Here is a 19,939-nt window from a genome sequence, read left to right on the forward strand (position 1 = left end):
ACAGTCTGCCCAGGCATCCCATCTATTCCACCCAGCCTTTTGCCTGCCTCAGCCACGCGCAGGAGGCAGGAAGAAGAGAGCTGATGGGCTGATTGGACTCTGCCGTTCTGGGTCTGCATTGTGAACGGATTGACTCTTTACCTGGCGCAGGTTGATGCCGGCGCGGCCGTCAGGAGAGATTGCGCGGCCGCCGTCATGCATGCGCACGGGGGAAGTGCTGGTGTTGCGCGGGGGGAACGGCACCGCCGCAGGGGGGGTCGCCGGCAGCTGCAGCGTGCTTGGGGGGGACCCCACCTGCGCACCCGGAGTGCTCTGCCCCTCAGACATGTCTTCCATGATCTACTCTAAAATGCTGAGATGTTCTACTAAGGTTCAAGGAAGCGAAGAAATTCATGCCGCCACCCTAAGCATCTGTGCAGTGCTGGATCTCTATGCCCCATCTTCCGCTGACCAGGGGAGCCGAAGAAGGGAGCCGTGGGACGAGCAAAGCATGCAATCTAAAGACAGTCCTCCTCCCCTCTCCGTTGAGAGGTAGGACTGGAGGTTCTTCAGGTTGGACTGCTGTACCTTCAAAGAGTTGGTATGAAGGATTTAAGATACTGTGAAAATGCAGTCGAGAGTGTGGGCACACCTGGTGCTGTGCGAAGGGGCTGTTGATGGTGGGGAGTGGAGCAAAGGGGACATCGGTCGCCTGCTTCATGCCGCTCCCCTCAGCCAAGTTCTGTGGACACACAACCACATGCATCACAAGCCATGCAGCGCATGCATGCCCCTCAAAGAGACACAAGCTGACTTGTAGCTCCTAGCACATCATTCAGGCAGTTCCAACTTCCATGCCGGACATCAGACCTCATTGAGTAAAAAAAACTCTACTGCATACTTGCATGTCTGACTGATATTTGAACTCAGAAAGGCATGCAGAAGGCACCAGCTGCGAATCGTTGAGACATATGATCTCTGCATCCTGCCTTTCCTACCCAGGTGGTTTCAAGTTTAGCTGGCGCCTCTGGGTGCATTGGACTACATTGACTCTGACATTTGACAGCTGAAAAAATAGAAGGAAGAAAGAGGGAAGTGCAAAATATAAAGCTGACCTGGAGCAGCTGGTGCTGCAGGTGCTGCTGCTGGAAGGGGTTCATGGTGGGAGGGGCTGACCCCCCAGCGCCAAAGTAGGCGGCGGGTCCCCCCCGGGCCACCCCCAGGTGTCGGCTGTGGGCCAGCATCTCCATCGCCTTCTCTCGCAGCGCCGCCTGCTGGCTGTCGCGGATTATCTCCTCCAGCCGCACCTGCCGCATGTACTCCTGCACATGCGCGCACATGCGATTAGTCAACGGCAGTGCATGCCCGCACATACTAGTAATCAATCATGCATCCTGACACAGCATGCCGCATGTACTGCTGCACTGTGCGCGCACAAGTCAAATTTGCAATCATTCAATGCTGGGCGGGCATCTGCTGCTCCAATGCATACTTGTTGACACTTGTCCAGTGGACCAAGCAGAAGAAAAGAGTGAAAAAGGTCTCCTTCGCTTCTATCAAACTCGGTCCACTGAACAGGTGTCTTTCGCAATTTGCTGGCCAGCTTTCAATACACTTACTTGCCAGGCATTAGCAAGGCATAGCATAGCACTGGGTCACAGCCGCCCAGCCGGCACTGCCCAGCCTCTATACCAACCGTACAGCGGTATCAACATTCACAGCATGTGGCTTTCAGGATTTTGTTGTGCCACCAGAGAAACACTGAAGGACTGGGCCGTACCGCGGCTTCCACAGTCCACATGTGCGTGGGAGCGCGCAGCTGCCAGGTCTCATGCGCAAAGAAGCACACTTTGCGGCTGCAGTGCCCCGTCTCTGTGCACATCTGCGTGCGGTACTTGGACGGATGCAGGTTCCTCTCGTACACACCGTGCGCGTAGGGGCATGCGCTGCCCTGCAGCACACAAATAGCCACGCAATTCAGTTCTTATACGTATTGTTCTTATTACACGCCTTTCCTGCCAGGAGGCAATGTGCGTCCTGCAGACAAGCTGCTCAAAGGCTGTCACAATCCTACCCCTTGTTGGACTCGACAGATCCAAGCAAGACCAATCAGTTCCCAGAGTTGCTGGTCAGATGGTTCCAGGATACTGATCTGGGTATTCATTGCGCATTTCCTGCCAGAGGCGAGGTGCGTCTGCAGGCCAGCTGCAGGTGAAGACTGCCATACATCTAACCCTTTGATGGACTCGCCAGATCCAATCAAAGCCAATCTACTGTGGGAACGGTGCTTGGTATTTACACCGCCCCCGCCAGCCAATGCATCTGATCTGGGATGCAAACAGCAAACACCAATATGAACAGCAAGTTGCCTGCTAACAAAAAGTGACGGTGCCAGGCACTTCAGGATGGATGATGTGCATGTGAGGGAGGGAGACCATGTCAAGGACAGAGCTGCGGCGCTCACTGGCACAAGCAGGGCCAAGGTAACAGAAGGAACAGACCATGGAAATTGGGAAAGGGGGGCGCACCAGCAGGCAGATGCCGCGCTTGTAGTCGGGGCAGGGCTCTGCAACGTACTGGTACTTGCGCGGGTCGCGCCTCCTGGCGTTTTCGTGGGGGTGGGCATAGCAGCACTCCTCCCAGGGATGTGTGTGCTTCATGGGACAGGGCTGGATCTGCAACCAAGAGAAGCACAAGGTCAGCCATGCAAACAGCCCTGGTAGCTCTTGTACAATGTTTCAAGCTCTTCAAGGTATTGTACAGAGGCCCCCCGTGCGTCTGAGAGAGCCAGGAGGCTGCTTGGGAGCCATCCCAGCAGTTGTCCTGGACTAGAAGGGAACCTGGTCCAGGAATCTAGGGCACTCAGGCAAATTTCTTGAATTACCTTCAAGACCAAATCCGTGCATTAATTGGAAATGGAAGCCACAGGACAGCAGTCCTGAGATATTATCCAGGCCATTGCTAGCCCCCTTGGACTTGTCAACCGGGTCATCGCAAGAGGGCAAACGCCTGGGAACTCAATATCCCTGCCCTTGCATCGTCCAGGATCGTGCATATCAATCAGATTTATACAGAGCCACCATATCTCAGCTGCGCTTCCTGTGAAAGTGCCAGCTCTGAATGCCGTCACTTCCTGGGACTGGCTCTACTAAATTGCTGTCCCGGCCAACATAATCCCTTGGACGGTTCCGCACACCTTCCACAAAGGATTTCTATAAAATATGAGCTGTGTCAGATGCCAAGCGCCCCACTTGGCTTTCTCCCAAAGCCCCGTGTCCCGCTGACGTGAGGGCAACATCTGCGGCCGAGATCCTCCCAGAAGGGGACACGCCGGAGCCGCAGGCGTCCCACAGATTGCTTCTGGGATGCTTGATGCGTGCATCAAGCGCACTGCATACCATGTCTATGCTCCCCGCTCGAGCCCAAGCCCTATCCCCTAGACAAATCCTGGTTTGGGCCGGTGCCCCACCTTGAAGCAGAACATGAAGAAGTCGCTCTCATCGGTGTTAGATGTGACGCTCTGCGCAGGATTGACGTATCCTAGGAGGCTGTCGAATGATTGCCCGTGTCCCTGCGAAGGCCCACTAAGTCAATCTTGATTTGCTTCCCTGCAAGATTAAGTACGGCTGGCCAAGGAGGACGTGCGCCAAGCACCGAATGCAATGCCAGTAACGGACCTTGAGTGCATCCTGATACATGTTATCGAAACGGCACACGTCCAAGACCGTCATCCGCTTCACGAGGTTCGCACGCCCAGACTGAGAGCCCTCACTGAGAATCTCTGATTCTCAGGGGCCGCTGCCTGATTTTTGGAGGTGTCTGCTGGATCTGGTCCTGCTGCCTAGATCGCCACGATCGGACAAGGTTGATGCGTTTCAAATGAGCAGAATTGTCCGGGATCGCATTGTGAAGAGAGGGGAAGCCGGCTGCTGAGTTGCAGACGCAGAGGGGTTTGAGATAAATAGCATGGGGACGCTATAGTACTCACAAAGAATTACGATATGCATGCATCTTTTAAGGATCTTAGAAACCTTGGAACGGAAACCAGTGGTGCAGCTCTGGGGCAACTTTACAAGGAAATTAATTATGGGCCTGCAGCTGCAATGATATTTGTGTCCTGGCTTGGATTTATATAATATGTACATATATGCAGTGGCCATTCAGTAGCCCCGGCTGACGGGCGGCGGTGTAAATAGTGAGCACCGTGCCCACGATTGAATGGGTCTTGCTTGGATCTGGCGAGTCCGACAAGGGGTAGGATTGTGGCAGCCTTCAATTGCAGCTGGTCTGCAGGACGTGCCTTGCCTCGAGGAGCTCTTGGCAGGATAAGCGTTATTAAAATGGATCAGGAGTCAGTGCCATGCAGTGCAGAGCAGCATGTGCTGTTAGCGCAAAACTTTATTGCATCGTGAAGCCACGGTGGCTTGCGCTATCCAGGATGCATCCATGGGTGGCATTACAATTTTGAGGGCATGTGCATCTGATGTGCCAAATGAGGCACCCAAGGGCCGTCCTGCTGCTTGTGAGATGAGATCTCTGATGCTACAAGTTACACCACAGCCCAAGGCCGGCCTGCTCATCTTTAGGCTTGGTATTGCTGGTTGTACACCAAGGCGCAGCTCAGCACATTCAAAGGTTCAATGTGTTGCTAGGATCTGTCGTCCTGTACGTACTCTTCATGTAAGCCTTCTGCAAAAGTGCCTTGAGCTGTCTAAAATCAAATCCTCTGAATCAACTTGTTTCAAAGTCCTAGCAGGAAGCATGGCGACCCCTCAACCCAAGTTCAGATGTCCAAAAACCCAATTGTGATTTTTGGATCCACCAGTGAGCCCTAACGTATTCCTCTGTGCAAGTATGTCAAGTTTGTATCTGTCAGAGGCAACCTTGCAACAGAGACGGTGCAGCAGGCTCCGGTCAGTTTGCACATCAATTTGTATCTGCAACATGCCCGTAGGTTCAACACATATTTGCTGCACAAAGCGGAATGCTCAACGAAAGCTACGTTTTCCCCTTTGTGCCAGATTGTTCTGAATGGGCTGCGTGCACTTTTTCCTGCTGCTAACAATCCTGCCCCCACCTGGTTCCAGCACGGCCTAGTAAGTCCAAGAAAATAAAAGCCGCCATATTCAGCAAACTCTCTTACGCCACCGTTGCCGGATCCCACATTTCTGTACAATTTTGCTGGGCTCGTGCTGGGGTAATCACAGGCCGTGCTGATATCACATTTGTTGGTTCACTGAATGTCTGGTGTCAGCATCACCATCCCGTCATTGTTGCAGAGGAGTGACAAGCGAGTCACTGCTGGCAGCTTCAGGGCAGCTCCAGCTTGCGGCCGCTCTTGAGGTTAACATTAAACCCCTTGCTGGGGGATTCCCTAGCGGGGGGCGCAAACCCCATCTCCACTTCCTGAACAGGCACCAGCCATGCTCAGGACAATACAAGAAATTAAAGTCTCAATATCTTGCAAATTCGCAGTGGTTGTAATGAGCAGTTCCTCTTTTCCGCGCCGGCCAGTTCATTTGATAATACAAGCAGCTGTACAGATGTGGCACTAATGCAGCATTGCCAGCAGCAGACCTGTTGTACAGTCAGAGCTCCATCGGTCGCACCTCTCTGTTTCTTAACCATCACATTAGCAAAGGTGCATAAAAGAATGCGCAGTCTTGACATGTGCCGGCAGGTCCGCATATACCATGCCGTTGCCAAATTTGGAAGAAGTAAAAGTGCTCCCCACACGTGCAAAATAATCTGAGCGCGCCCATTTTGGAATGCGCAATCTTGGCATGTGCCGGCAGGTGCGCGCACCTGCATGTCGGGGTAGACCATGCGGCCGCCAAACTTGGACGACGCGAAAACATTCGTTGCGCCTCCGGCCTGCATCGGCCCGGCCGCTGCGCCCGAGTCAAACTTGTCGAACCTCTCAAAGCTGCTGACGCTCCTCCTCTTGTACAGCCAGTAGCCTCCGCCTGGAACAGAATCAGAATATTCAGTAATGGTACTTGAAGCTGGGCTGTGCCTTTTCAGGCAGTGTGATGCCTCTTGATTCTTTCCAGGTGTAAGATATTAGGCTCCCATGCCTGTCCATGACAGGTTGCAGACAGGTCTAGTACAAGGGACCCACTAGGTTTCCCTGCAGGAGCCATGACGGCAATAAACATGTTCAGTGCAATGCGCCTTTGCATGGCGTTGTGAGCCACATGGACTACCCCTTCACGGATCTCAGCAGGACTGCACTTTGCAGAAAGTAGAGTAAATTGCACCTTTTCTGTGCCTGGTAAACTCCAGAGGTGTCAGCATCGCTCAATATGGCAACCCATGACCCTTAGACAGTCTGATCAGATGAGCGCCCCGCTGCTCAGACTGTAAAGGGTCATGGGCTGGCATCAGCACCTTTAAACATGAAGGCTGGCCACTCCTTGTCAGCCAAATGCAGAGTCCCATCTCCCCACTCAATGCTCCACATGGAAGTGTCACAGTGCGCAAGCTCGCGGCTGACTCTGGCTGGCTCATGTACCTTGTGTGGATCCTTGCAATGACTCATAAGCCCATTACTAAAGGTGACTAACCCGCCAGCAGGGCAACTTCGACAAGCACTAGATATTCTCACGGCCTCGCAAAGATTCATGAGCCGATTACTCAAGGTGACTCACCCGCCAGCAGGGCGACTCCGACGAGCACAGCGAGGATGATGCCAAAGACGGCGCCGCCTGACAAGTGGTGGTGCTCGATGCGGACCATGGTGGCGATCGCTGACGTGGGCGTGGCATCAGTAATGGGTGCATGTGCAGGGGCGTTGTAGCAGAAAAGGCCGTCCAGGCGCCCGGCCGGCGGCGATGCCTCCAGCTCGAATCCCTTTGGCGGGCAGGTGAACGTCACCCCCTGCGCACAGTAATTAAGGGGGTTTTAGGGTACATGTCACAGGGCTCCCACCCAGATTCCCAGATCGAGGGTGGACTAAGAACCATAGTTATTATTATGCAGTCTCTTCCTGCCAGTGGCAAGGTGCGAACACAGATAAGCTGCAGGTGAAGGTTGCCACAAATGTAATGATTATGAATAACGCGATAAGGTCTGGTTTTACGTGCCCTCTGAAAGGGCAAGGGGGGTGCCCATATTAGGCCAACCAGAGCACGCAAATTAGCACGCTGAGTCTAGGTCCTGGTAGATACCACCTAGGGGAAAAGATACCACCGGAACACATGCTTAGTTTAATGGGCTGTATCTGTCATGCCCTGGACAATGCAGGCACGCCTCTGAAAGACACTAGTCAGATCTGACAAGCCTGCAGGATGCTTGGCCTGCTGCATGTGATCATCCTTCATGACTAAAAGCCCTGCAGAAGACTGTAGGGCAACAAGCAATTAGGAAGAGCTTGAAAAAAGCAAGTCCCAGGCAGCCATGCACCTGGGAGTCTGTTCTATCCAAGCCAACTTAGTACCCTGCAGCCCTTCATTTGACTTTAAATATCCAGGATACCGTAATCCAACAGGCAGTTTTGCACCATGCTCTTGAACCTGTTTTAAGTAGCCAGTGGTGATGTAGGGTATATACAGGGGGAGAAAAGAGGGGGTGCGCACATCCAGGATGAGAGTGATGTCCTCCTTGCAGGCGGCAACCTTCTCAACCATCCACTCGGGAAACCAGCCGTCAAATAAGTTTCCGCTGATATCGAACGTCCGAGGCGTCATCTGCGCCCGCGCGCGGATCGTGCTCCCTGTTGTTGTTGTGTTTGCCGCCATCGCCTGCATCAGATGACTCTAGATTAGTCATCATGATTACTATCGTTATTATTGTTTTTTTCATTGTTGCATGCATGGGGATCACGTGCGTTGCAGCAGCGTTGCTATCACAGCCTTCCAACCTGGTCTGTCTTGAGCTTGCCTTCACCGATTTTGAAAGACGAACCGAAAGACTTACTTTCCCGTCTGACTAAATCACCAGAAGCAGTTAACAAATATTTTAGTGTTCTCAGGCTATCCCTGCCAAGAGACAAGGTGCGTCTTCAGGCAAGCTGCTGTCAAAAGCTGCCAAGCATACTGTTGCCTTTTGGACTTGCCAGATCCAAGCAAGACTCACTTCACAATGGGCATGGTGCTCAGAAGTTACCCCGGCCGCCAGCTGGGTCCAAAGCAAGCACCGTAATTGAATGAAACCTTTTTAACCACCTATTCAGAACAAACACGGTTTTATTCCATTCAATGCAGATGTAAGTGGTGTAGGGTTCCTTGCCTGCAGGTCGCTGGGGGTGAGTGCTGAGGGTGCGTAATTCGAGAACACCGCCAGCCGCTTGAGTGCGTCCAGCTCGTTCATGTCCCCTGCCGCCAGAGGGAAATATGTCAAGAACTCCTGATTTAGCACATAGGCGGATCTCTCAATTGCTCTGAGTTCTATCCTTGTATTCCTGTCCTGGGCCTTCTGTGTTTTATAGCACAGCATGTCTGTAGAACTCAAACTTTGCCAATGAATGCCACTGTGGAAAATTGAGTTGCTGAAGGCACTGGGATTTGACTGTCGCCACTAGTGCTCCAAGAATTTTGATTTCATTGCATTATCCAGATAAAGCAGCTAATCAGCGGACATGCACATGTTTGATTTCATGCCAGGCAGTGCTTGCAGGTGCCACAAGGTGATGAGCAGATTTTTGCAAGCAAGAAGCATGCCACTGTCTAGCATGACTATGTCATGCAGATCATGTCATGCCAGGAATTTGCTTTCAAATTCAAAATAACATCTGCTCACCGGTGAATGAGTTGTTGCCGATGTCAAAGTAGCGCAGCGTGGAGTGCAGGTCCTGGCGGTTCGAAACGGTTTCAAATGCGAATTCATCCAGGCTGCCGCTCAGGGAATTGTTGTGCACATCCAGCACGACTAAGTCCTCCAGCAGTGCCAGGCTGGCGGGCAGGTTCCCTGCACACAATCCATGACTAAACTTAGTATCATTTATCCAAGCCATGTATGACTATGAGAGATGACCTTGATGCTGTCGGGCATACAAATGACTCGTGGAGGAAGTGCAAGCATCGAGAGCAATAATTCAGGCGTTGCTTGCCGTACCTAGTCCCCAAGGACTGGAAAATGTGATATAACAATAACAACAATATGACTACATAAATCGCAATTTTGTTGCCTGAATTGATCAGGCAGCGATCACCCAAAATTCCCTGAGACGCAGAGACAACAGGCCACCTCTGGTGCAGCAAAAACCCACAGCCCTCCTGGGATATAGTGGCGCCCAGCAGACATGCCAAAAATTACTTGCGCCCTTGAAACAATACATAAAACCTTTTAAGCTGGTGCATGAGTGGTAGAAATGCATGCAGATGAAGGTACAATTATAGAAGTGCTCAAGGCGCTGCCAAACAGACACCCCGCTGGTTGCATTGGGGGTAATGTTTCAGGCTGAAACTTTCAGAAATGCAAGACGACAGTTCCTCTTCCTGAAGTGCCACTTTGGTCCTGGTCCTGAAAGGCTGCATGCGGATGTAAGCAACAAAACACCTGATTATAGGGCGCACACGAGCTGCCGGGAGCAGTCACCTCTGCCCTACTGCTCAGGAGGATTGTTGCACAGCATACCATGAGCCAGCTATCATACGATTGGTTCCCTTGATTATTTTTCCAGAAATAGACCAGGCTGGAAGGCTGTCCCAGAAAGGCTGCTGCGACGCACCGCACCTCATGGGTTGAAAACTAGTGTAATGAAACGATATTAAATTCTTTAGTGAAAGGGCCCCAAATTTGAATAAACAATCCCTTGCAGCCTGAAGAGTCCCCTACCTGAGATGGCGTTGTTGCCCACCAGCAAGAGGGTGAGGCGGGGGGACCCGGTCCAGTCAGCCGGCAGCGAGCCGGTCAGGTAATTATTGGACAGGTCGAGTAATTTCAATGATTTCATGGCCGCCAGGCCGTTCGGCAGCGTTCCCTCCAGCGAGTTGTCATCCAGCTCCATAGACACCAAGTTCTGCATCAGCCCTGCGCCGCAAAAGCGAAACTTGTGTCACGAAAAAAAAAAAAGAAACAGGGAAAAGACGAGCATGCTTGGCAAAGCATGCATGCAAACACATTCTCAGAGACAACCATCACAGGGTTCATTTCTGCTTCCAAGATGTTAAATGGTGCATGTAGGTGGGTCAGACCAAGATATGCATGCACCATAGATCAGGTAGAAGCTAAAAGTGGGGGGAAAATTGTCGGCAACCGGAACACTGCCAAAACATCTGTTACAGCCACCCAAAATCATGCATGACACACAGATAACGTTCTGATGTCCAACAAAACGGGTTCTGAGGCTACTGCTTTCTACTTTTGACTGTACCCCCTTGCAACGAGAAATCCCGCGGCAACTGACCTCATCTCAATGATGAGTCGTTAAATATAGTCATAAAGGGGAAGCGCACCGCAGGAAACGGGCAAGTTGCGGCTTACAGCTTGGAGGAACTAAGCATGTAAATCTCAGGGAGTACTTTACGCAAAAAGGCTGCATTGCTGCATAGGACTCCAATCTCATGCAGTGGTTGGTCAAGTAAGGGCCGGAATTGCTTCCAAAAAGAGTTTAGGTCAACTCAAATTGAAGACGAGGGGAGCGTACCGTAGGAGGCGGGCAGGGAAGAGAGGTTCCCGTGAAGGTAACAGCCTGATTGACTGTCTTTTTCATGTTCCAAAAGAACAGACGGGTGCCCAGAAAGCATGCACACCCCAGAGACCGGCCGATGCATGGCCATACAATCCAAGGCTTATAAAAGGCTAAATAAGCTACCAATTATTTGGGCCTGCTATCAGAGAAAAAGCGCACCGTAGGAGGCGGGCAGGGTGCCCGAGAAGAAGTTGGCACCCAGACGCAGATCGATCATGGAGGCAGGGAGAGAGGGGGGCAGCGGTCCAGTCAGCATGTTGCCGCCCAGATCCAGGTAGGCCAGGCTTTTCATCTTGCCAAATGAGTTGGGCAACGGGCCGCTGATCCCTGACAGGAAGCCCATCTGTGCATGCACAGTAAGCTTTTAAGTGTTTGACCCTTCTAATGCCAAGTGTCCAGAAAGGTTTCAAGGGTCTGTGAAGGGGATGAGGACCCATAGAGAGACTTGATGTGGGTCCAGGCACGGTCCAATGCAAGCCTCGAGACTATTAGTTACTGCCCATTTGCTGAAAGGGATTGCGAAGGTGTACAGAAGTTCAAGCCCATCCCGTCCTGGCAATTGCCCTGCCTCCAACTCAAAATGCTTGCCACCCTCAACACACCCTGAGGCGAGACATGGTTGTTGCACAACAGATGAGGCACTGAGTAGTCAGCGGTGAGTCACCCACCACTGGTACGCCACGACATTCAAATCTCATCACACATGACTCACTGATCAGTCAGCTGTGACCTGCACACCTGGTAGGCCGCTGAGAAGTAGACCATGGGGCTATTAGCGGTCTCCCAGGCAGGCAGCAATCCGGTGAGCTGGTTGTAGTCGAGGTGGAGCTCCGCCAGCTCGGGAAGCTGGGTGAAGCAGGAGGGAACGCTGCCGCTCAGCGCATTGTTCATTAGGTTCAGGGACGCCATCTTACGCGTGCGCGCCAGCCCGCATGCAGAGTCCAGTGGACCCTCCAATGCATCGAAGCCCAAATCCACGTGTGCGAGTTTGGGGAGGGCCGACAGCGTCTTGGCCACCTGTGTTATGCTGCGCGCATGCACAAAAAGAAATTCAAATTCGAACTCAAATTGCAAAAATTTGTAGGCTACAAAGCTCGGGAGCCCAGATCCAAATTCGCTACTTTGGGCAGCGCGCTGAGAGCGTCTTGGCGACCTGTGTTACGCTGCGCGAATGAATTCAAAACCGGATTTCTGAATTCTGAATTGGACCGGGATTGGGGATTTTTTTTTATGGCATGCACATCTGCCAGGGCTGACAGAAACTTGGCCACTTGCATGATGCTGTGAACATGCAAGCATCATTGTGACCGGAGTCCAAATGGGAGAAGATTCTGTCAGTGATCAGCATGCCACCTGCTACATACTGTGTGCACAGGAGCTTGGGACAGGAACCCGCTCACACATATTATAAACAGGAATAGCATGCAGGTGCATGTGATCCAGCTTGTAACCACCGGTGCATCAGAAGAAGACAGAAAAGGCTGCATGTGCATTGACACAATGCTGGATGTGCATCATGGAAGAGAATGACTTACTTGCCGGTGATGCGGTTTCCGGACAAATCGAGGCGAGTGAGCCCCTTGAACACGCCCATAACCGCATCCCCCGGGAACGCGCACGACAGATCGCCGCCGGCAAACGCCGCCATCTCCAGCAGCACGCCGTCCCTGGGACATCATTCAGAATCTCAGCGCTGAGAGTATGTAGGGCGTGTCATATCGCCTAGGACTAGTCTTCCGAAAACCTGCGAGCTCATAGAAACAGATGTTGAGCGCATGCGACTGGCTAGAGCTCCTTGCCTGCGGCATGCTTTGGGCAAGATAACTAAGAGGGCAGAACCTTGAAAATTTGGCAGGCTCCTTGCTCGCTTATTTGAGGCATTCGCAAGCACGGAGAGACAAGCGCACGTCCAAGACGACAGCAATGTCCAAAACGACAGCACCGTTATTGACAGGACTGCCAGTCAAGACATGCGATGGTATATTTGAAATCAAGTGTGCCAAGAAATGGCCAAGCAAGACCATTTTTTAAATTTAAAGAGCATAAAGAACAGGCGTCGTGAGTGCATGCTTCTGCTGCAGACAGACCCGAGGGACAATATTTCATAGGCGCAGTGCTACACGTAAATTTGACAACCAATCATATATTGTATGGGATAGACCTCATTTTCTCGTTTAAAATAACCCGCGCAGCACCTGCTGCAGACGTTGCCATGCATGTAGCAGTAGTCTGGGTTGACGTCCGCGTCGTGGCTGTTCAGCTCTGGGAACTTGGCCTTAAGGTCCGTGCACGCCGTCTCGTCCGTGGCACAGCAGTCAACCATCATCTGCGCGACACTTCAGATATTTTGCCATTTTGATCATCCTGCATCTGTGCTGTGCGGGCGGCTTGAAGCAGTACACGCCCCTTTCAGCTGCAAGACATCTCCTTGATCCGGGCTGCTGCAGCATCGCTGTTCTGTGCGAATGAGACAGTGGTCTACACCGCCAAAATCCCGGCACTTCAAAAGTCAATTACTCATCAGCTGCCATGCTTGCATGTTGTGATTGATCTCTTGGGCGATCACGGGGAGAGGGCAGGCAGGGAGGCAGGAGCCGCAACCAAGCGGGCAGCGGAAAATAGTCACAGATCTGAGCATGCTATGCGTGTTTCAAGGGCACATCCCAGCCCCATTTTGTGAGCCGGGCTTTCTGGTCCTTGTGGACTAAATGTGCTCTACACTGCTGCTTGTGAAAGTGGCACTCAGCCCGGGCCAGCGTCCAACCGAAATAAACTGTCTTCACACTGGTTTGCCTATACTGGCACTGAAAATGTTCCGCACCTGTCCGAGCGCCAGCGTGGCGGCCGGCCGCAGCGATCGCTGAGTCTCCACAAGCTGCACTGTCAGCTCGTACTGTGTTTCTAGCGCATACCCCAGCACCACCACTGCATATTTCCCCGCAGCCAGCTCCGTCCTGCAGTTCAGAATACTCTTCATTCTGATAAAAGGATGCCTCTGAGTCAGATGCCAGGAAAACGGGCTAATGCAAGGCTGTCAGCTCGATCCTGTAGGACACCACAGACTAAGTCCTGCCTGTGTGCAGATGTCTCAATGTGTGCTGACCTGGCTGCAACTGGAGTGGTCTGCACACAGGCACTTGCTCGAACAATTCCTAAGCGCCTCTTATTTCGACATTGTCATGGTACAAGTCATGTTTTGAGCTCCCCAGCCCCGTTCTTGCAGCTCGATCTGAATCTGGGCAGGCCATATCTCTTTGGCCCCACTTTCTCAGGTGCTCCTCTCCGCTAGATTGAGCGGACTAAACACAGTCATGCATGCCCCATGATGCACTATTGATCTGGGCATAGGAAGCCCCACTGCCACTGCCCACCAGGGATCTGATAGCCTGAAAGGACGCCCCTCCAGGAGATCGGAACTGAGGTTCCGGGCTCAGGACGTTCAGATCTCAGGGATGCCCTAGAAAGATCAGGGATCTGGCGTGTTGGCATCAGAGCAACGCTCCAAAGCCACATGGCTATGACTCAGGGGCACCCCAGACACTTGAACCACTTGGCAGCCAGATAGCTTCAAGGGATATCCCGCTTCTGCCTCTTGAAGTAAACTTGTCAATCCAGGGATGCCCCAGAGTTCAAGCCACTACTGTGGCCGTTGACTTTTCTAGGGGCTGGCATGATACTTCCTAGGACCCCTGACAAATGTATAGCTGACGCACCTGTAGACGAAGACAATGTCCTGACCCACATTGCGCGTGCTGGCCAGATTGGATGAGGCTCCTGGGGTCCCCACAATCCTGCATGCCAAATTGTCAATGGTCAGTGGCTCACAATCTCCGAAGTCCATAAGTGAACCAAGAAGAGGACCTTTCATCTTTGACTGCACGGTCCTGGCACCATCCCTTGTCCTTTCAGTGGTGAGGTCAGCAGTGACAGGGCAGCTTGGGAACAGACTCCGCGGCTTCTTTTCATGACAATCCTGCTTGATCGTAGCGGCATATGTGATGTAGGGTCGTCCAAGCTGCCTCGGACGATCCAGTAGTTAAATAGGCTCTAAAAAAATACTGCAAGATCCTCAGTAAAGCAGGATAGCACAGCAGCCTGCATTCCAATGGATCTCGCACTACAAGCGACAAACGCCTCACAATATTATGGAAGCGATGCATTTCACATCGGGTCATACTGATTCTCCCTGTGAAAACGTGGGACACGATTGCTATTCTGGTCAATCTTGCCACCGCGACGCGTTGGACCTCGTGAGATGCTCCGCCCCCGTAAGTACACTTCAGAAGCTCTAGGCACATTATCTTGGGCACTAAATGGCCTTTCACTAGAGACAACTATTAACGCCGTGTTTGTCTGCCAAGATCCTCAGTCCGGCATGTGCTTTGCTTGACGTGTGCACCGGCGTTTTAGGTGCGATTGAGGTGTGGCCCTCGGGGAACTCACAAGTCTACATCGCCGGTGATGGAAGTGAGCGTGATATTGATGTCGAACTGCTGGTACGCTGCGCTCTCGGGTTCCACTGTTAGGTAGTAAGTGGTGTTCTCCTTCGCCACCACTTTCCCAAAATTCTGGCATTCCCAGAAGATCCCTTGGCTGCGAAGATCTGGATCGTCGCTGCAAGTCAACTTTTGGACGTCTGCTCTAGCACAGTGAAGAGAGAATAGCAGCAGTACAGCCAGGGGTACTACTCGCCAATGGCCCTTCATCGGGGTGCCTCTTTTTCCGGTTCAGTCTTCTGCTAACAGATGATGCACACCATTTCAAACATCAAGGTCGACTTCAAAGATTATCTCTGGCATGAATGAGCTGGTACCGACCAAGACATTTGCAGAGATCTTGAATTGCAAATCACGGGGACGAAGGACGGTCCTATTCTGGCACTCGGAGCACCCAAGCATGCAAGAATGGAGCCGTGAGCAAGTCAAGCAGGGCCCTGCCACTCTCAGCCAAGGGAGAATTGCAGACATGAAGACAGAGCGAGCGCCAATGAAGAGCAATTTACAGAACAGCTCCGCATTAGGCACATTCGCCCGTGACAACGACTAACCCTTTACTTATTCCTGAAGAAAGCTTCTTGCAATTGCTTGCAAGCCAATTGGCATGCCCACGTGCGTCCATTTTCAACATCATGGGACTCTGTACAATAAGTCAGCTACACGCCGGCTCCAAGCCTCTTGAGTTGCAGCACTACAGGGCGTTCGAAGCACTGGCAACCTCAAGTCTTTGCAAGCACTGGCCGCGCCTTGATGCAGTTCCCATGCAACGGCGCCATGTCACATGCCGTGGCGGGATAGTATTGGTACAGTACAACAGCACGCCCCCCTATTCGGCGAGGCCTGCCCTACTCGGGTGGTCCTTGGGCACGCCGTCCGGCCTGCCCACACAGCCATCAGTCATCATGACTCATCATCCATTTTTCTGGTTGACTGATTGATCACATGCAAAGACAATACTTCAGCTTGAGCTGGTTGACTGATTGATCACATGCAAAGAAAACATTTCAGCTTGAGCTGGCAAAGCCCTGGCAGTGCCGCTTCGCGTCTGCCACCCACGAGGTGCAGCTATTGAAGGAACAGGTGCATCCTTGTTGGATGCCAGGTCAGTTTGAAGATCCACCAGCAAGTCGGTCACAGAGCTGTGCTCACCTAGTCACCAACATACTGGAGACTGGAAGTATCTGCGATAGGGATGCACTCGCATACCCCTGACAAAGGCCCTTCCCTATGCACCATTAGAGGTGTACTGAGACTAAAGATAATTGGTCCGCACATATGCACTTGCTTGAAAAATCCTAGTCTCTACCCTTCATCTGTAGGTGAATTTGAGCACCCCAGCCCTGTCTTAGCAGCTCGGTTTGGATTTTGGGCAGGCCATATCTCTGGCCCCATTTTCCCAGGTGCTCTTCTAGATTGGGCGGGCTAAACAGGCTGAGAGTGAAGGAGGCTGACCTGCGGTTGGTATCGCTCTCTGGGGCGAAACGGTCCCAGCCCTCATCCTTGATCCTCTGCAGACGGGAATCCTCCCTGCACCCACACAACGCTCAGTCAGCCAGTCAGCCCCCTGCGTATATGCTACACAGCCATGACTGGCGATGGTCAGCTCTTCTTTCAACCATGGGATTGTCAGAGGGCACGTAAGGCAGCAGGACACCCAATACGGGTGACCCAAGCCTCTGTCACCAGAGAGCTACAGACTCAAGGCCATGCAAGGCATAATGAAGCACACTTGCGCAGCTGATCTGCAAAGGCATCAGGTTGACAGCTCCACAATTCATATGCGCCTTACAGGTGTCCTGTATGCTGCACGCATTGCAAGTTAACCCCGAGGCCGCCCTTTCTCCTTACAGTGGCGCCTGCATCGCCTGTCTTGCGTTATCCCTTCTTCTGATCTGTAAATAGCTCCTGGGAACTCTTAATAGGGTGCCTCCTTTAGCAGGCGGTTGACAGCCCTCTGCACCCACCCATTCCAGAGAGCAGGGGCTGAGTTCCAACAACACACCACAAAAAATTGTGCACACACACATGCTCACTTGCCCGTATGATGCCAACATAGCCTAGCAATCGGGCTGCACATGCGCGAGGCTGGCGCCTGCCTCCAGTGCATGCAAGTTGCAACATGCTATGCTGGGGATCTGGCGCACGGCGCACCTCCGCTGTCTGATGAGCTCTAAGCGCTCCAAGTCCTTCCTGGCCTGCTCCGGGTCGACCTCTTCCTCCTCCTTTTTCCTGCCAGACATGCGCCCACAACAATGATAAAACCCCACTGTTGCTACCAAATCACGGTCAAGACAAGGATGTTTCATGTCAGATCCGCCAAGCAAACCTGTAAACAACCTGGCATCATCAGCTAGGAGCCCCCCGGATCACACAACCTCCATCAAAATTCATTGCCATTATGCCAGTTGATGCTGGATTGTGCACTTGTGCGCAGAGCTGCTGGTGTCTGAGTACGTACATACCATGCACAAGGCCACGTGGATGGAAATGCAGCATCTGCTTGTGACAAGGCAGCTTCATACTGCATGCTAGTCAAGACAGGTAACCACATACGGTTTAGGGGCGTCGGCGACAGCAGGTTGGAGCTCCTTTTTGGGCTTTGGTGGAGGCTCCTCTTCAGAGTCCTCATCGGAATCACTGTCACTAGGAGGCAGCATGCCGGCTGTAGAAGGCTGCGTCCAGACACGGTTATTGATGTGAGATAACATTGTCAGAAATATGACTCAGAAACACAAGCAACACCGAAGATATGCAGGTCAAACAATGCAGGTACAGCAGGGCAACATTTTGGACATGTGCTTGCCACAGTTCTTCGGAAAGCAGCACCTGTCCTCCCTTCTTAGGCGCAGGCGCCTCATCCTCGTCATCTTCGTCGCTGTCGCTGGGTGGCAACATACCTGCTGTTGCGCTCTGGCCTCCTGATCGAGTAAACCAAGCTGTGACTCACGATCAAGAAAGATGCATCTAAGATTCTCAAGCTTAATCGAAACCTTCTCTCAGTACCCGTTTTGGCAATGGAACATCGTGCAAGCCCAAGTGGTAGGGAGGAATGCACAGAAGAAAGGTCAAATGAAAAGAGTGAAACTCTTCAACCGAGGGGCATGCACTCAACTAAATAAAGCATCCGATGAACACAGTTCAAAATTGAATTCTACCTATCTTTGGTCGTTCTTCTGCTTCATCTGAGTCACTGCCATCAGCTTCGCCATCTGGCCGCCCCCTGCCGCGACCACGACCTCTCCCACGCCCTCCGCGCCCTCTTCCTCTTGCCATCTTGTCTCACACAACGGTTATGCGGACAAACCAGTAGCCTAGCGCCTGTAATTGGGAGTCTTTGCTGGCAACTTGCAGGCAAAGTGCCCATGATGTCTATTTTGGATTCGAGCGAATCGAGGGCTCCGCCCCGCCTCGCGCAAAACACTATTTCGGGAGGACAAATGCGTCCAAGAGAACCCCATTCGGATAAGCTTTTGCTGACGATCAGGAGAAGTGCTTCCAACAAATTTTTGCTGACGATTAAGAGAAGTGCTTCCAACAGAAGTGACCATGAAGAGATTCTCAGTCCTCCAGCTCGTCCTCGCGGTGATTGTCGTGCTCCTGCTCGTGAGGACGGTGCAGGGCTCATCGCCCCCGAATAGAGTGATCTACGCACTCGCGCGCGAGTTCTCCCAATTGAAGAGTACGAGTCTACCTCACAAGCCTCTTTGGTTCAATAGTAGTGCGTATCAGGTTGTTTGCGTTGGCTGGTTGCATCGTCACGATCCGAAAGTTCTTCATCCCGCACGCAAAGACATATTTGTATATCTTCTGTCCAGACGCTCAGCGCATGGGATCGTGGACGAACTCGAGAGAGATGCACAGCAACTTCCTGGGCCATTGAGAAAGGCAACCTCAAGGCAAGGTACGGCAGATGTACCCTCACACGATCCTCCAGATATGTCAAGCTGTAGCCTTACGGCGCCCACGCATCCCATTATTCTGCTCTTCTGATGCGTTTTTATGCGTGCCAGGTGGTTGGAGGGGAGATCATCACCCGCTGGGGTGCAAGACCGAAAGCAGCTAATCGGCAGTGATAAAGGAACCTACAAAAAGGCCTCCGTCCTTCAACGGAAGCAAGAAGCTCAAGGAGTCTGCTAGCCACCCTTTTCCCGTCTCGGAGAAGACACAAAGAATTTATGAGCTGTAGGTAGGAGTGAGGCCTGTCAGTGCCGACCAGGTGTGGCAGTCAGCCGCATCTGCTCTGCGGCTTAGTGTGTTGTGTCCCAAGCTTTGGGTCCTCTGCAGGGCCTTGGTCGTGGTGTGCAGAGCCTTTTTTTTAAACAAATTTTCAAGGTGTTCTCTGTGCTGCTGGGTGGGTGGCTTGCTTCAGGAGGGGCCTGGGCTTCCTTTGCAGGAGCAGCATTCCTTGGCAGTGTCTGGGGACATCACTGGAAAGTATGTTCATGTTTTATTCCTGTGAGCTCTGACTCATTCCTGGCAGTCAGAGGCAAGGCGTCACTCTGATCAGCATGTCACAGTTTTGCCTGGTATGACGAGTGCCTGCTGTTTCCAGAATGCAGTCATGACAAATGTTAACTTGTGTGCTAGCTGATCGTGATGCTGGCATCGCCTGGCAGATGCAACGAACAGACAAGCAGCTGAGCAGGGTGAATGTGATGCACCACATTTGACTGCAAACAGATGAGCGCGCTAGGAGTGAGCAAACGACTGAGCTACGGCGGCCTTGTATGTGGGTTCCTGACAAGTCAGATGTGCAACAGAAGCCAACATGGACTGGATTTATTGTTGACGAGATGTGAGCAAAATATCTGCCTTTTATGGTGCTATAAGA

The 19,939-nt window shown here is 52.2% G+C and overlaps 3 protein-coding genes across 3 annotated transcripts; all 3 read right to left on the bottom strand.

Annotated features, from left to right (window-relative positions):
- Positions 1-1,792: 1,792 nt before the first annotated feature.
- Positions 1,793-2,645, bottom strand: COCSUDRAFT_9572 (hypothetical protein; the record flags this gene model as incomplete). Its single annotated transcript, XM_005642965.1, has 2 exons — positions 1,793-1,930; positions 2,508-2,645. Coding segments are annotated over 2 exons (276 nt in total), but the record flags the coding sequence as incomplete, so codon positions are not given.
- Positions 2,646-5,289: 2,644 nt separating this feature from the next.
- Positions 5,290-15,380, bottom strand: COCSUDRAFT_68225 (L domain-like protein; the record flags this gene model as incomplete). Its single annotated transcript, XM_005642966.1, has 15 exons — positions 5,290-5,385; positions 5,785-5,945; positions 6,630-6,858; positions 7,557-7,721; positions 8,209-8,294; positions 8,719-8,886; positions 9,757-9,951; positions 10,772-10,955; positions 11,351-11,639; positions 12,148-12,279; positions 12,808-12,938; positions 13,434-13,566; positions 14,326-14,403; positions 15,056-15,180; positions 15,369-15,380. The coding sequence occupies 15 exons, from the start codon at positions 15,378-15,380 to the stop codon at positions 5,290-5,292; spliced, it is 2,184 nt and encodes a 727-aa protein (XP_005643023.1).
- A 554-nt stretch (positions 15,381-15,934) lies between these two features.
- On the bottom strand, positions 15,935-18,003 carry COCSUDRAFT_60146 (hypothetical protein; the record flags this gene model as incomplete). Its single annotated transcript, XM_005642967.1, has 5 exons — positions 15,935-15,986; positions 16,561-16,635; positions 17,260-17,337; positions 17,662-17,780; positions 17,935-18,003. The coding sequence occupies 5 exons, from the start codon at positions 18,001-18,003 to the stop codon at positions 15,935-15,937; spliced, it is 393 nt and encodes a 130-aa protein (XP_005643024.1).
- Positions 18,004-19,939: the final 1,936 nt, after the last annotated feature.

Source organism: Coccomyxa subellipsoidea (assembly GCF_000258705.1).
Source record: "Coccomyxa subellipsoidea C-169, whole genome shotgun sequence".
NCBI classification, from domain to species: Eukaryota; Viridiplantae; Chlorophyta; class Trebouxiophyceae; family Coccomyxaceae; genus Coccomyxa; species Coccomyxa subellipsoidea.